Below are 18,319 nucleotides of genomic sequence, written 5' to 3' on the forward strand. Positions count from 1 at the left end.
GAGCCGCGAGCGTCCGCCAGACGCGGTAACAGCCGCGAGTGGCGTTTTGGGTGCGGCCGGAGCCGCGAGTTAGACGTGGCAGCAGCCGCGAGTGGCGCATTGGGTGCGGCCGGAGCCGTGAGCCCCTGCGGGACGCGAGTGGCGCTTTGGGAGAGCCCTTGCAGGACGCGGCAGCAGCCGCGAGTGGTGCTCTGGCAGCAAGCACAGCGCCTACAGCAACAAGCAACCAGCAGCAAGAGGCAGCCTAAGCCCGGATTGTCAGGGCGGGTTGCTCACAGTGCCTTGTATCGTGAGCCACGCTCACCTTCACCACCCCCAAGTAGATCTGCCACCCAACTGCCACCATCGCGTTCAAGTAACTTAACTCCTGCTGAAGGCAATAGCCTTTCACCAAAACAATGTTAACACTTTGGGCACCATCCCCGGTCTAAGAAGAGTACAATTGGTGAAACAGGCCTAAGTCGTGGTGCATATTTATGACCAAAAATCATGATAAATTTGCAGCTAATCACTCAGTGCAGGAGAACAAGTCCGTCACCATGTGAGGGACTTTTCCTTCTAAACACCGGTACTCAAAGACTCAGGCAAGACTGTTCAAACTCAGTTTTGTAAATGTATTCAAATATCGAAATTATCATTACAGAAAGTAAAAAGACAGTTAGAATTAGAAACCAATTCCATATAAACATAACAGAACCCAACAAAGCTGAACAAGCAAAACATTTAGAAGAATAGAAAATCCCTAAATCAAGGGAAATCTGGTACAAGTATCACATTGACTAATCCTCTATAATGTTTTGGACGATGAAGAACATTGAATCAACTGCATGCCACTTCAGATAGAAGTGGAACTGAAATGTTACTTGCATAGCAAACCAGTCAAACTATTAGTTTCTAAATCACCTCAAACAAAAACTTCAAAAACATTTTCATTAATCACATGATTCGTTACATGAAGGAAATCATACTTGTAATACAGTGGACTATTCTACACAGCCGCAACAACGGACATAGCAACGGCGGCCTAGCTGAATAACCTTGCAATATTTCAAATGCATCCTTTCAATCAAGGAAGCTAGAGAAATTATACTTTGCACATACAGAAACAGACCATGGCTGAGACGGAATTTTGAACCATTTCTGAAAGATTGAATGAAGACATTGCTCATGCACAACCTATAAGAAAGCATTTCTCAGTAATTTAGAAAAGTTATGGTAACCGAACCAAGTCTATATTAAGCATAATTATTCTAATAAAATGTTCACCTAACACTCATGTTGTAATGTACTGTGATCATTGCTCGCAGCCCCTATGCTGACCATGGCTAGCCCCAGATTGTCAAAAAAGGACCTAGGAGAAGATGGCATCCACTGTAGGTACATGTTGTAAAAAAAATTGTGATCACTGTTTCTGCCCTTCCTTGACCGTACCATGTGAGAGATCTTCAACAGACTACATGGCAGGTGATAACACCCATCTACGGGTCTGATTTAAACCCACCTATTCGTCCTCGGCATCCCCCAGCATGAACACATCAGCCAACACCTTTGAACACTCCACTGGCCCCTCGTGGAGAAAAGAGTCACCATCAAAATCCTCACCCACGCCTACAAATACCTGCACAACACTGGGCCTAAATGCCTCAATGGCAGAATCAACTTCCACGTACCCAAAAGGAAACCTCGATCTTCCAACCTCGCACTGGCCAAAACCTCATGCATCTGCAGAGCCAGACAGGTGGAAGATCCTTCTCTCAAATTGAGGCCAAAACCTGGAACGAACTCCCGGCAGACTTCAGACTCGCCCCCTCCCTGGACACCTTTAGGAAGGACCTCAAGACCTGGCTCTTCGGCTACTAGAGCTGTGAACCCCCGACCCCTCAGCCCCTTGAGACCCTCACGGGTGAGTAGCATGCTCAACAAACCCCCGATTGATTTTGGACAATGTATATTTCATCCTTGTTACAAGTGCATTATATCCTAATACTCTCTCTGTCTTTGGTAGAATTCCTTTATCCATCTTGAGCTCCTTCATGTTACTGCAGATCACAGCCAGTACGCTTGCCTTATCGATTCGCATCAGAACGGCACTACCCATGCTTTACGTTCTTATCCTGATGTGACTGAACCCATTTTCTACACAAGACCATGGCACAATCTTATGAAACAACAACTGGCAATCTTATGAAACAATAACTGGCCTCTCTTCTTCATTCTTTCAACAAGTAAATCTGTTCCATCCATTATTTCAACTAGACATTCTATCAGGGGACTGACTGTTAATGTCCTATCCATCTCCTCTTTCCTGCCCTCCTGGTTACTACAGAGGAGAAGCATGCGTGAATCCAGCAGATGGACGGTAAACACACCTGGAACAATGATGCTTCTGAAATGCACAGTCAGGGCACAGAATGTATCAAGAGCCTCCGGCATCATTGCTATTTCCACTGCCTTCTTCGTCCCAGTAATTACCACTAGTCTAGAAGACATGTACACAAAGCTATTGACAGTAAAGATGTGTCTCTCTACCTATTAATGATAACCCTATCCTCCTGGATTTGACTTCCTCTGTGACCTTAGAAACTACCTGTAATATTAAGTGAATCCAATCCAATTAAAAAAATCTTTATTTTGGCCTTTATGGCCATAAACGTACATAAAAAAAGTATTACAGCATAATTTGCACACATGATTCTTGCAAAGGTAAAGTGTGCATGCATTGCAACATTAAGAGAAAGAAGAGTTCTAAATATAAAAAGGAGCTAGTTCAGAGTTAATATTTTTAAAACATTTAAAAAGATAGTTAAAAAAGCGTTAATACATTTTTTTTGCGTTTAAAGACTAGATTATTAAGTGAATCACTAGACTAGCTATGCAGTGCTGTGCAGCATTTGGTGTGCTTTGTTCTGATTATTCCAGCAATATTGTGCTGAGGTCTGCTCAGACAACTATCAACAGAAATTACTCTGTGAACTTTGACATTAAGGCACTTATATTTAAGACCAGCCCAGGCGGAAGTAGACTAGTTACTGTACCTCGTTATTTAGCTTATTTCTGCTTCTAAGGGCACGGTCACCCCTGAAAAGATACAGGCATTGGTTGATAAACTTCAATACAAAAAAAAAAAAAATCTTCTAAGAAAATACAAATTAATAAAAATGCAATCAAATGGCTTGAGAGTTTCCAAGAATCAATTTCATAAAGTAATGCAATTTGAGATCAAAGTTTTCAGAGCACTATACACTGAAAGTCATGTATGCTGACAGAGAATGTGAGCTGATAGAGTGAAGCGCCAAAGCATAGGTACATGTAGAAAGAGTGAATCTTGGGTTGTCCAGGCATCCCAGTTCTTCACTCCTCTAGGCACTCAGATGTTCTGTACCCTGGAGCTCACCTGCAAAGTAATCTCCCTTCATTAGGAGTTCAATTTGTTATGGATCACACTGCACTGCTAGATCGGATCCTCTGTACTATGGAATTTGAGAAGGCTTGCAACATTTGGGAAAATGATAGGGGCTAGATGTTCACTTTCCTCTTCCCTGATCATTCAGAGTGCCTGATGAACGTTCCTACGGAGTCAGTAATCACAACTGCCTCACCTGTAGGAGAGCATCATTGCATGTACACGGATACCGATATATTAATTGTTGATTGCACCGGCTCCTTCCTGCACACTCAACTTCACAGTTACCTCAACTCCTGTACTATGTCTTTAAAATTGCCAATATTAAGTGTTTTTCCATTAATATGGTTTTATTAAGATTTTGTGGAGTTTAACCAAAAAAGTAAATGGGGAGAGCAAATAAAGCAACTATACAGTCAAGGGTGGAGCCTCTGATCACAGGTAGAAGTTGGTTCGTAGAAGTTGGTTCCCATGTAGAAAAAGAGGAAGCGCCCACATGAACAGGTGGAAGCTAGACCTCCTGTGTATAGTTGGCAGCTATAACCACTAGGCAGACTCCGGAACCCCTGGGTAAAGGTGGAGGATAAAACCATAAGTGGAAGCTAAAATCCTTGTGTACATTTGAGGGTTGAAACCACTATTTACAGATGAATGTTAGGTGCTTGGAGCACAGGTGGAGGATAGAACCCTGATGGACAGGGGGCGGGAGAACCTCTTTGTACATTATGCACCACAGGGATTCATACAACCGAGAGGCACTATAAGAACGTCTGCCTTAATCACACTCAGACACAAAGTGGAAAATCATTTTGTTGTACTAGTTTTCCAAGAGGAATCTCGTGAAACTCATCTTTAATTATGGAACAATTACCCATGACCATTAGATGGGTCAGTGATGTCTTATTGATCCACTGATCTTTGGGAATGTAATTTATCTCAAACTGGGGTTTCAAGACCTATATTATGTGTGGCGTCAACTACTTTCACACTCGCCATAACACCATGTGCCCATGGACAGCAACATGTGTGTGCCATGATTGGAACACTGGATTAATGGAAAAGAATTGTAGAGCTGTTCTTAATTTATGGTATCAGTTTTACATGATCCTTTTTTCTTTTTTACAAGCGCATAACACACCTTTTTTTAGTCTATGTGGTGCCTGGTACTGAACAAAAACATAAATAACACAATTTAATGGGGCAGTTCAAATTCAAGTCAGTCAAGTACAGAACAACAAATAAATGCTCAATAAGAAAGCCTACTCTTTTTGTAACTCCACACAGGCTGACCAGATGTTCCATGTTCGCTGAAAAAGTCCTGTCCTTTAACTATCTGTCCTGACAGATTTTGAAAATGTAGTATGTTCTGGTTTCAGGGGGTTAAATGAATACATTTTTCTCCGCCCCAATGCAGAATGAGTTAGAAGGCTCAAACAGATAGCAATTTGAATAACATATAATACTGAGTATAAAGGCTGCATTTAATTCCCAATATAACCTCATTTCTTATTATTTCTAGGTTGACAAGTGCTGTCAATTACGACAGTCTGTGCTTTTTGGTAACTGCAAAACGGTTATGTCTACTCATATGTTGTGCCCCAGTAATTTAGTCACCCTACCCTTCATACATTGTGTGATATGGGGTAACCCACTAGAGTGCAATTTGTAGTAAATACTTTCTTACATTCAGTTCATTCTTGTGGTTTCTATCAGTTGTGAACTTTTATGTTAAATTTTACATTCCTACCTAATGAAGGTCTTGTCACAGTCTGTAAATTCATGTTTTCTAACCAGTGTGGACTCTCGGAGTCTCATCAAATTCAATAACATTCATATTGTTTCTCTTTGATTTGGACATTCTGGTGTACCAGTATGTTTCTTTTTGTAATGTAATTAATTATTTATCACATGTGAAACATTCATATGGTATCTCTCCAGTGTGGTATAGCTGCTATTGCATTAGCTTATCTTTTCTACTAATTGCCTTGCCACATTCAGTGCGTTCATATGGCTCCTTCCTCGTATACAGATTCAAATGTTTATTAAGTGATGAGTTTGTGATAAACTTCTTTTCACATTGAGTAAATCTGGGTTCTCACATTGTCAAATTTCAAAATGATATAGTAGTCCAGTCTTTGTACTGTATGCCTCGTCACATTCAGTACACTGATGTGGCTTCTCCCAGTGGAAAATCTCAGATGTGAAATATGGTCTTCCTTTTTGTGAATAAATGACTTGTCACATTCTACTTTCGACAAAACATTCGATCTCACTTTGTTATGAATGCTTTATCTCATTCTGATCACTTTTCAACAAATGCAGTGTTGGATTGTGTACAGTGATACAATTTGCCCCACAGTGTATTCACATGGTCTGTCTCCTGTGTGGGTTCTCCGATGTTGCAATAAGTGTTTTTTTCTAATGAATGTCTTGTCAAACCAATTACAAGCATATGGTTACTTCCCGTGTGGATTGTCTGATATAGTACTAATAGGTGCTTTAAAGTGTATGGCTTGTCCTATTCAGTACATTCATACGGTCTCCAGTGTGGACATTCTGATGCTGCATTAGGATGTTCTTTGCAACAAATGCCTTGTCACATCAAATGTAATCATATTGTTTCTCCCCAGCGTGGACTTTCAGATGTAGCATTAGGCAGTCCTTTGAAAGAAACCCATTTTCACAATCGCTAAAACCATATGGTTTCTCTCTAGAGTGGATTTTCCAATGTTATATTAGCATGTGCTTTAGAGTGAATCACTTTCAGCACATTCATATGGTTTCTCTTCAGTGTGGGTTTTCTGATGTTGTACTAGCATGTGCTTTAGAGCGAATGCCTTTTCACATTCAGTACATTCATATGGTGTCTTTACTATGTGGACTTTCAGATGTCCCATTAGGTGTGTCTTTCTCCTAAATGCCTTGCCACATTCAGTGCATTCATATGGTCTCTCCCCTGTGTGGGTTTTCTGATGTTCCAACAAGTGGTGTTTTCTACTGTATGCCTTGTCACATTCAGTGCATTCATATGGTTTCGCTCCACTGTGGGTTTTCTGATGTACCATTAAGTGCTGTTTTCTAAAGAATGCTTTGTCACACTCACTACATACATAGGGTTTCTTCCCAGTATGGACTTCCTGATGATATTCAAGCTGGTGCTTTAGAGTGTATGCCTTGTCACATTCAGTACATTTATATGGTATCTCTCCAGAGTGGACTTTCTGGTGTCGCCTTAGGGTTCCCTTTGCAAAAAATGCCTTGTCACATTCATTGCATTGATATTTCTTCCCAGTGTGGGTTTCTTGATGTTGCATTAACCGCTGTTTTGTGATAAATGCCTTCTCACATTCACTACAACCATATGGTTTATTTCCGGTGTGTCTCTTCTGATGTAGTATAAGCGTGTACTTTGTAGTGAATGCCTTTCCACAGTCAGCGCAATCATATGGTTTCTCTCCAGTGTGAGTTTTTGTATGTTGCTTTAATTCAGTTTTTGTAACAAATGCCTTCTCACATTCACTACAACCATATGGTTTCTCCCCAGTATGGATTTTCTGATGTCGCAAGAGATCTCTTTCTGTAAAGAATGCCCCATCACATTCAGTGCATTCATATGGTTTCTCTCCAGTATGGCATCTCTGATGTAGAATAAGGGCTCCTTTAGTAATGAATGCCTTGTCACATTCAGTGCATTTATAAGGTTTCTCCCCAGTGTGCAATCTCTGATGTCGTATTAGGGATGCACTTGCATTGAACGCCTTGTGACATTCCGTGCATTCATATGGTTTCTCTCCAGTGTGGACTCTCTGATGTCGTATTAGGGATGCACTTGTACTGAATGCCTTCTCACATTCCGTGCATTCATATGGTTTCTCTCCAGTGTGGACTCTCTGATGTATTATTAGTTCTCCGTTATTAATGAATGCCTTCTCACATTCACTACAACAATAGGGTTTCTCTCCAGTGTGGATTTTCTGATGGTGCTTTAACAGCGCTTTTGTAACAAATGCCTTGTCACATTCAGCACATTCATAAGGTTTCTCCCCAATGTGGACTGCATAATGTTGATTTAGCTCTCCCCTTGTAAAGAATCCCTTGTTACATTCAGTACATTTATGTGGTTTCTCCCCTGTGTGGACTGCATGATGTTTCATTAACTCTTTTTTTGTAATGAATTGCTTGTTACATTCTGTACATTTATATGGTTTCTCTCCAGTGTGGATTTTCAGATGTCGCATTAGGGTTTCCTTTTCAACGAATGCCTTGTCACATTCAGTACATTTATATGGCTTCTCTTCAGTATGCATTCTCAGATGTCGCCTTAGAGATGTCTTTCCAACAAATGTCTTGTCACATTCTGTACATTTAAATGGTTTCTCCCCCGTGTGGGTTTTTAGATGTTGCTTAAGATTTGTCTTTGCAGCGAATGACCTGTCACATTCACTACAACAAAAGGGTTTCTCTCCAGAGTGGCATCTCTGATGCTGTTTTAACTGCTTTTTGCCACTGAAAGCCTTGTCACATTCAGTACATTTATATGGCTTCTCTCCAGTGTGGAATCTCCGATGTTGGTTTAATAGCGGTTTGCTTATGAATGCCTTGTCACATTCAATACACTTATATGGCTTCTCTCCAGTGTGGATTTTCTGATGTTGCATTAGGTTTGTCTTTGCAACGAATGACCTGTCACATTCACTACAATGAAAGGGTTTCTCTCCAGTGTGGAATCTGTGATTTTGCTTCAACAGCTCTTTGCTAATGATTGCCTTGTCACCTTCAGTACATTTATATGGTTTCTCTCCAGTGTGGATTTTCAGAAGTTGCATTAGGTTTGCCTTTGCAATGAATACATTGTCACATTCTCTACATTCATATGATTTTTGCCCAATGTGGACGTTTTGTTGTCTTATTAGCTCTGCCTTTGTAATGAATGCTGGATTAGATTCAGTTAGTTTAAAAGGGTTCCCATCAGTATGGACAGTCTGATGTGACTGCAAGTTTTCCATTGTTATGAATATGTTTTCCTCAGCAGGACTTGCCTGATCTATCAGCAGGTGTCCTTTTGCATGCAATCTGACATTCAGTACATTCATATAACTTCTTCCAGGTGTCAAGACTCTTTTCATTGAATGTCTGCCCACATTCCTTACATTTATATGTTCTTCAATCTTGTGTGGGCAACCTTGTGCAACTTTAGACGGCCTGTGGCCCTGAATGTTTTATCACATTGAGAATATTTATAGTCATTCCATTCTGTGAACCAAAGTCACTTTAAATAAATATTGTCTTTCTTCTATGCTGACTTAATGTGCTCCTTATATAATACTATAAAAATTGCTTTGAGAACTTTAGTACATTTAGAAAGTTTTCTATTCCCGAGTGTCTCTCTGGTTAGTCTTTTTGAGTCGAGTATTTTTTTTCACGTTGCTTGAGAGCGTAGATTAAGATATTTTATTGATTATGAACAGTTCTTCTTGGGATAGGTTTCAATGCCCAACTATGCCTTTAAAAATTGCCTTGTCCTTTCCATCTTCCATTCTTAAAGCATTTCTTTCATCTGTAAAAAAAAAAAAAGGAAATCAATACTAAATAAACTATAATTACGATCTAATCTTTTTCAGAAAGCCATACACTGCACATTTATAAAATAGTGAAAGAAACTCTGAAATACACTTAGTCTTCCCTGTTTTCAGTTTCTATTTGATGTGAACTGCAGATGGGGATTAGTTAGTGTAAAAATTAGTGGTTATCAGTGTTTAGATGTTTTTAAGCTGAGCAAATTCATTTTCACAGTTTCTATCTAGGGCTTTCAGAGACTTTCGCTTTTTACTGTTTGCTTTGTGCATGAGCGTTGCAGGATAAACAGTGTATATGAGGTTCCCCGTGCTGTGGGTACTCCATGGAACAATACTAGTCATTTGGATTACTTTTTCCCAGGAGCTCCCTTGACCAGAGGGAAAAAAAACACTAGATACACTGTCTAGTACATTACATGCTTGCAGAAGCACAACATGACCAGCTCCTCACCAAGATCTGCCCTTCTGAAAACACAAAGTATGAAACATATATCAAGGGTGACTACGCACCGGGCTTCATTTTATCATACAAGCAACCACGCTACAGTGAGTAAAAGATGTGTTTGCGTACATTTACCACCATGCATTGGGAAGGACAATGGCAGTCCTGCCAGAACCAGTGTGCAACACATCCCTTGACAATCTTTTGAGCATATAGTGCTTATGGTTTGTTCTACGCCAGTCTCTACAGTCTGGCACTGGATTAGCGTTCTACATCCACAGAGATTTTCTTAGTTGTTTGCTTTAAGCCTTGGATTCTACATGATACAACATTTCTGCTGAAACATCTAAAAACAAAAATACAGACAATAGAGAAATGTAGACAATTCTAAAAGTTGCAGAAATATGGAATTTTGTAAGGAGTAATTTCTGTAGATCAAAGGTTCTTAACCCCTTCTCTGCTAGCCCCCCTACCCAACGCCCAGTGAAAAGCCTTTTTCTTTGGCTATTTGGGGTAGTTCGCACTTACACCCTCATAACTTTTTGTCCCTGTAAGGTATCCACGCCAAATTTGCTTCTATTTTTCCAACTTCCTGCGGATTCTAAAGGTATCAGGTGTTGATGGATTCCACTGAAGGGGACTGAGAATTTAGCCAAATTACAGCTACATTTTGGGTTTTTGGGGAAAAATTATGAAAAGGTGCTGCAGAAGAAAATATCTGTTTTTTCCCCTGTAAATGGAATCAATGAAGGGTTTGCGGTGCTAGAGTCACCATCCTCCCAGCAACAATCAAAATTGAATAAAAACAGATATTTCAACACTGATTTGGCACTTTATTGGGACATGGCCCATTTTAACTATTTTTTGTTATTTCAACCTCCTTCCAATTAGTGGTAGAAAAGCTTGTGAAATCCATGGTGGATACCAGAAAGCTATAGATTTTTGAAAAGTAGTCACACGTCTGAATTCTACACAAAAAGGAGTTAGGTCCATGTCAGGGCTGGGGGAGGGCTGGACCCTATTATACTAGTATACAAAAAAATTGCCCCCTTCCCAATTGACTTTTAGTGAGGAACCAAATAAAACTTAATCAAATCTGGTCCGGTATATTTATTTTACCTGTTACTTATATTATTTCATACAAAAATTATTTCAAAATAGCAAGAAAAAAATACACAGTACTAACAATTATTCACAATACATTACAAAATTACAAACTACCATAAGACATGTTGCAAAAAGTTAACCAATACAAATAACATTAATGTTGCATCCAATAAATCAAACAAATTTGCAATGCCACAATTTCACATTACATTAGACCGTTTTGTTCATCAAAGTTTGATAACATGGAAAGAGGATTGCTTTATCAAAAGAGCGAAACAATACATATGTCATTATTATTTTAGACCACACTAGATGTTTTAATTGGCTCTTGCTGAATATGCCGACGCGTTTCAAGTTCGGGCCATTAATGTCCAAACCATCATCAGGGCTCTTTTTGTTTTTCTGTGTGTGGTTATATAGTAACCAAGGGTGATTTTATTGGAAACAATCCTTCCAGTCTCAACTGGTGCAACTTTATCCACGAACCAATCTTAATCTGGACGAGCTTGTGATGCAGGGAGGGGCGGAGGAGTATCTTTATCTTTTCCTGTAGTGCACAATATTTTGGATCGTGGTTAGCGACCTCGTTTTTCTGTGATTGTTGCCACGGTAACCTGTGCTTAATGTGGAGCTTAACACTCCCTCTCGTCCCCAGTCTAAAAGCCCCGTCCGGGGCTGTGTGTCTCGGAATCGCCTTCACTTTACTGCTCGCGTTTTCCGATATTGGTAATAAATTCAGTCCTTTATCTCTGCATTCTGTTCGCACGCACCGCGTTTGCACGTTGCTTCTCACTCGGCAGCTTGCTCGTGTGTTTTTTCTTGCTATTTTGAAATAATTTTTGTATGAAATAATATAAGTAACAGGTAAAATAAATATACCGGACCAGATTTGATTAAGTTTTATTTGGTTCCTCACTAAAAGTCAATTGGGAAGGGGGCAATTTTTTGTATACACGTCTGAATTCAGCAAGGGGTCACTTGTGTAGATCCTGCAAGTTTTTCCTATAGAAAGTAACAGTTGAAATAAACAAATATTGAAATTGATTTAAAAAAAAAAAAACTGCCATTTGTACATTTCATTTTCATCTGTAACTTCTTCCAACTATGCCAGATATTTTTTAAAGCAATACTCCATTACATTCATTGGACCCTTCTGGTTGCAGGGATATACAGAGTTTGTAGGTTCACCAAGAATCCGAGGTACTCAGAGCCAATAACTGAGCTGCACCTTGTAATGTTTTTTTTATTATGTACCAGGTATATAACAATTCATCTGGTAAAATATAAAGAGTGCAAAATAGGTATAAAGGAAAACTATGTGTTTCTGAAATAGGCATAAGATATGGAGTTTAGGAGCAGCTTGTATTTGCACATCCCTGAAATGATGGCTACACATACTATTATGTGAATTAGAGGGCATTTCTTAAAATTACTTCTTTTTTACAACAGTCTGACATTTGAAATGCACAAATGCTGAGGTAGACAATTGTTAATACTAATCCGTATTCCCGTAAGTCTCCTGATAAAAATAAATGGTTTCCATTGAAAACTGACCCTTTTTTGCAAAATGCCTAGAGCTGTGAATATTGGGCCCTACCTCAGCTGGCACCTAGAGAAACCTAGCCAACCTGTACATTTTTTAAAACTAGACACCTAGTGGAATCCCGGACTAGGTGACTTGTGTGGCTCTCACCAGGTTCTGTTACCCAGAATCCCTTGCAAACTCTAAAATCTGAGGGGAGCCACACACTTCCTTCCACCCAGCATTCCCCCAAGGCTTTAGATCATAATTCTACCTCACATGTCTGGGTAAGCCTAGTGCCTGCAACAAGAAACGGACCAAAAGGCAGCGTGAAAACATCACTTTTTTCCAATGAAAACTGGCCCTTTTTTTACAATGTACCTAGCTGTGAATTTTGGGCCATAGCTCAGCCAGAAACTAGGGAAACCTAGCAAACCTGTACATTTTTTAAAACTAAGCACCTATGGGAATCCAGGATGGGTGATGTGTGTGTCTCTCACCCGGTTCGGTTACCCAGAATCCCTTGCAATCCTCAAAATTTGTCTCAAAAACCATTTTCCTCACATTTCTGTATTGGAATATTCTTGAATCTGCAGAGAGCCACCAACTGCCTTCCAACTACCATTCACTAAAATCTCCTGATAACAATGGTACCTCACTTGTTGAGGTGGGCCTAGTGGCTGTGACAGGGAAGGGTCAAAACGTATTGTAGAGACATCAAAAGTATCTATCACAAAACAACCTGGTTTTACAAGGGATGCATCTGCTGTTTTGGTCCCCGGCTCGGTGCCCATTTAGGGAAACCTTCCAAACCCGTCTGAAAACTAGACACCCAGGGGAGCCCAGGCAGGTGTGGCTTGCGTTAATACCCCCAAAGTTTTCTTACCTAGAATCCTCTGCAAACCTAAAAAATTAGGTAAGAATGATATTTTCCTCACGTTTCTGTGTGGGTTCTCCGTGCCAGCACACATTTCTTACCACCCAGCTTTCTCCTTGGTCTCCCAATAAAAAATAATTCCTCACTTATAGGGGTGGGCCAAGTGCCTGCACCAGTGAAGGGACAAAAACATGTAGAGTTTGAGGGGGAACCAAAAGGACAGTTTTTAAAAATACTTTTTAGGCTTATCTACATTGGGTACCCACACAAGAAAGGTATCATTTATCGGGAAGCTAAGGGGAACGCTGAGTGGTAGGAAATGTCAACGCAATGATCCCACACAGAAATGTAAGGAAAATGTGATTTCTTTAGCTAAGTTTGCAGTGGATTCTGGGAAAGAAAACGTTGGGGATCACAATATTAGCTTGTCACACCTCCCTCAGATCCCCTGGGTGTCTAGTTTTCAGAAATGTCTAGGATTGGTAGGTTTCCCTAGATGGTCGCAGAGCCCTAGATCAACAAGCAGTGGCATAGCCAATAGGTCTCACCTTTGGGACCTTTGCTTTGTAAGTTTTTGGCCCCAGCGATTGGCTTTTGCAATGTTTTTAAGCTATGTTGAGCTCTACAGCACCACTCTACAGTTGCTCTACAGCACCACTCTACAGCACTGCTCTACAGCACCACTCTACAGCACCACTCTACAGCACTACTCTACAGTACCCCTTTACAGCATCATTCTAAGGCACCACTCTGCAGCACCACTTTGCAGCACAAGTTATGGTAACTTTTTAGTAACTGTGGACATTAGTAAACAGCACCTTCTTAGGTATGTACACGTAGGTTACCAGGGAAGCTCCTTTTTTTTGTATTTAGGGTACCTCTACATTGCAAAAAAAAAAGAATCAAGATGTGTGTGGGCAGGTTGTATAGCACGCCCCCACATGTGTTTGAAATTCATTAACACCTTACTTCTAAAAGACGACCAACTGAAGCCGCCAACAAGTCTGGAGTGGTATGAAGCGTTCCAATAGTTTGTAAATGGGATGTAAATGTGGCTTTGATCAACTTGCACATATGGGGGCTGTTTAAAACTACAGGCTGGCAATTGTCTTACACGGAAACAAATATTATACGAAAGTTAATATTCAGTTTGCGCTGTATCAGTTTTGTTTGTAAAGTGTCACGAAATTCTCTTTCCAAAACTGCTTCCTTTTTAGACCCACTCTTAAAACCTATATGCTAACATTAAAGCAGGCATAATGTAGCATTGTGGCGGTGGGGAGTAGGGTCTTTCTATTGAACGCACGTCATTAGCAGTGTTAATGTGAGCAGAGCGCATCCTGGAGCTATCCCACAGCCTTATCTGTTGTTATACCCACTGTGCAGCTGCGGAACCAAATGTTGATGTGAAAACTTCCTGAGGAGGAGCGCGTTAAGCATTAAAAATTGAAAAGCAGGTCTAGAAATTAAAGAAGTGCGCAAACGTTTGGGAATGCTTAAACTTCATGATAAACACATTGTTTTTCATGTTTAAAAAATATTGCATTACCTCTTGCACTTCAATTAAAAGATATGGAGAGAAAAAAAACGTACGGAAAAGAAAACCGAAATAGACGTTATACAAAGTAGTGTACAGAAACAAAAAACTAAGACACAGTAAGACAGAAAGAGGTGTAGATAGATACGGAAGCATAGACAGAGATACAGAGAAATAGAGCGATAACAGGTTATCAAGAAAAACACACGTGTTTAATTTTAGCGATTGTGCCTGTATTTTTAAACCGCACAACAGTGACAGCACAGTGGGTGAGAGAAGTCAGTAGATGGTAGGGCTGGGACAGAGTGAGTAACTTCAGCGCAAATGCTGATAAAAGCATCCGTTGCGGTCAACTGAATGCCTCCGTCATGCTCAACTAAACACAACAGAAACTGAGAGAAAAAGCTCATACAAGCATTGTCAAAGACAAAAAAATAAATCAACTATGTAGGACACACCCACGACTCCACCTATATACAGAGCTAAAATCCTTAACATGATCCTTTGCAAATTCAACAGACCTGCCAGCAGATACCACCACTACACTGCACTGAGACATACACTTACAACCCAACCACCACACAACCTGGACACCACTAGCACCTGTCAAATACCACACTCACAAACACACACATTTTCTCATAGTCACCCACCCTCACTTTCACACCCACCCACACATCCATCTCCACCACCACCCATCACCATGCCCCCAAAGAAGAATCCAAAGTTCACAGACAATGAGTTGAAAGTTAGTTGGTACATTGGTCCAACAGACCCACTTGTCCCAGAAAACCAAGATGTGGGAGAGGATTGTCAATAAGGTGAAGGCACAGGCACCTTGCCTTCACACTAAGGACAACATCAGGAACAAGTACTAGGATGTGCAAAGGAGGGTCTAGAAGCTGATTGGCAGAGAACATGCCCTGAGCCAGCGGACAAGTGGCGGCCCACTTGCAAAACCTACAAACTTCACTTTCAGGGAGGAGAAGGTGCGGTTCATCCTTCCACCGGAGGGCACCATGGATTATCAGGAGAACCTGAGCCTGGTGAGTACATACCCAACAAGCTAATATTGTGATCCACTACATACCCACAGACATCACTGTCAAGGGGACAGTGATACAAATCACTGTTGGCAAAGCCATATCAACATTAAGCAAATGATCCTGTGATATCTATGTCACTCACAGAAACAAGATACCAGAAATCTCTGAGCAATATGTAAATGTGTCATAATATGTAAAAACTTACTAACAAACACAGCAAGGATATAGCCTCAAAACACCAACCACCAATAGAAGTCATCTTGCCAGCACTATTATATGTACTCACAGGGAAGCGGAGTCACAGGAAGGAAGGTTTGGATTGCTGGGAAGGTGGATGTAGCCAAAAGCATGATGGGAGCCATAGTCACAGCCAACAGTCCTCTTCCCACATTGCCCAACAATCACATCGTGAACCATGCTCAGCTCACAGGGAGTGGAAAAGTACTGCCAAGATGGCTGACCTTGGCGACTGGTGTGGGGAGCAGAAGGCCCTGTTGGGAGTAGTGCTCAAACAAACACCAGGACACCATTGTCAGATATCTTGAACATAAAGTTTGACTCACTGTCATGGAAGCATGGTTCATGGGGGCCTATCTGGGCTGTGAGAGAGGAGGAGAGCTATATCTACCAGCAGCCCCTCTCCAACACACACATCCCTCTCACCAACTCCAAACCCCACGTCGGCGAGTATGCATAACCTGAGACTCATGATAAATCTACTCCCAAGATGCCGGGCATTGGGCCCTGGTGTGAGTTGCACCAGTCCATGATGGGATATCTGATCAAATTTAGATTGCAACCAACAACACATACAATGTAACAGCAAAGCACACCATGTAAAAATAATTAAGAACTTAGCACTAACTCACAGCAGGGCAAGGTGATCCAAACACCAGTCACATACAGCAGCCATCTTGTTTGCACACATTCACCCCCAGGAAAGCAGAGTCACAAGAAGGGAGTTTAAGAGTGCTGTGAAGGTGGGTGTAGACAAAAGCATGATGGGAGTATTAGTCACAGACAACAGTCCTCCTCCCACATGGCCCATCAAGCCCACCTTGACCTATGCTCAGCTCACAGGGAGAGGAAAAGTGCTGCCAAGATGGCTGACACTGGGCTCTGGTGTGGGGAGGACAAGGCCATGTTGGGAGTTGTGGTCACACAAACACCAGGACTCTGTTGAAAATTAGATTTCGATGTGATCATTACCGGCGCCATCTTGTCAAATCTTAAGCCTCAGCAAGCACGTAAGCGGCAGCCATTTTAGACACTGTGACCGTTTTGCATATTGCCGATCACCTACGCGTCTCCCTGACCCCGCTATCATCCCCAGCGCGCTGGCAACCCCCAAGTACACATGCTAGAGTCATAAAGCATCATCAGCGCGGCCCTTCCCCCGGAGCCACTTCCCTGCCAAACTTTCGTGCCCTTTCATCCCACGCGCACGAACAGGCACCTTCAATAACCTCCTCCCCTCCACCTGGCTGTTCGATCCTGAAGTTCAGTAAAATTACGAATTCGTTCGTGCTCAGCCTCCATTTTGTAAATCGCCGCCATTTTGTGTTGCCCTCACTCAGGCAGCGCGGCGAATGCAATGTTTTTGTCGTTTCTGCATTTCACGTTTCAGGTGTCTTCTTCGCTCATGTTTACTAACGAGTGTCAGGGTCTGGCCGAGTACACTAATTCCTGTTTGAGCTGATTAATCCCTGTCCGGGCTATTTGTTGGCTCACACCATTCTTTCCTCCAGGTTATCTTATCTGCTGTCCTTCGCTACATGTCTCATGTATTCTCCTGTTTCACGACTATTCTTCTAACACATACAGCTGTGTCTTCAATGCTTGTAAACCAAATTGTGTGGATTCATTCGATGTTTTACTTAAGGGGTCGAGTAACAAACGCAACCGGGAAACTTGAGTTACTTTAGGCTTAAGGCATTGTTTATAACATTTGTTTATGTCTCCTGCTCTCATGTGATTGCATTTTTGCATTGTATTGTACCATATATAAACCTGTGCGCCACGGAGTTAAGTGGCAGTCTCTTTTGAACCTCGTTGTATTTGACGACTTCTAAGACCACTGTGCTAGCTGCAGCTAATAAAAATCATCTTCTACGCCAGACAAAGAGTCTGTGTCTCTGTATTTGACAAGGCAGGTGAATCCAGGGGATCTTAGGCGTACCCTGCGCCACCGGGCCCTAAGGCGGTGGTTCTCCAACTGGTGCCCAACGTGGGGCGACTTCTGAAGTAGCGGTTAAGCCCGAGGGTCGTGAGGAGCCCCGCAAGAAAATTCTGGAGGACGCGCACCACGTGATCGACCCCTGTATGTCGTAAGTGGACCGAAGGTCTTTGACAGCGCGGCTACTCCCTTCCAAAGGCTACTGAAGACTGCTGCCCTGACTGTCGCCCTGCCTTGGACCCTTCTGACGGTGCTTGGTAAAGCGAGACGATAGACGGACCTTCGCTGGTGTAGGACGATCCTTAGTTAAGTATTTCGTGGGTCGCTCCCACAATCCTTTGTTTTGCTTTGTTTTTGGGTTTTTGATTCAGTCATTGCAATAACTGAAGCCAAGGGGTAAGTCCGTTTGTACTGTTTTTATTAATCTATACCCCTTGTTGTTTGTGAATAGCCTAGAGAAGTAACGATGCCTGGGTTAAGTAAGTTCAAAAGAATTTGTTGTTTAGGCTGTACGAGGGATTCCCAGTTGGAGGATTCATGTCCGATTCCTCCGGTTGGAGGATAAGAATAAGTGAGGGAAGCAGAGTAAGGAAAAAGGAGTGAGGTAGGGTGAGAGAATAATAGTGAGGTTAA

The 18,319-nt window shown here is 41.6% G+C and overlaps 1 protein-coding gene across 1 annotated transcript in view; it reads right to left on the reverse strand.

The window, feature by feature from the left end:
- Nucleotides 1-5,055: 5,055 nt before the first annotated feature.
- Nucleotides 5,056-18,319, reverse strand: part of LOC144805622 (uncharacterized) — a 59,936-nt gene continuing 46,672 nt past the window's right edge. The window contains 3 exon segments of the mRNA XM_078672145.1: nucleotides 5,056-8,476; nucleotides 8,478-8,566; nucleotides 8,568-8,656. Coding sequence (XP_078528271.1) covers nucleotides 6,151-8,476; nucleotides 8,478-8,566; nucleotides 8,568-8,656 — 2,504 coding nt within the window. The 3' untranslated portion in view covers nucleotides 5,056-6,150.

This window comes from Lissotriton helveticus, assembly GCF_964261635.1.
Source record: "Lissotriton helveticus chromosome 1_1 unlocalized genomic scaffold, aLisHel1.1 SUPER_1_unloc_16, whole genome shotgun sequence".
Lineage (NCBI taxonomy): Eukaryota > Metazoa > Chordata > Amphibia > Caudata > Salamandridae > Lissotriton > Lissotriton helveticus.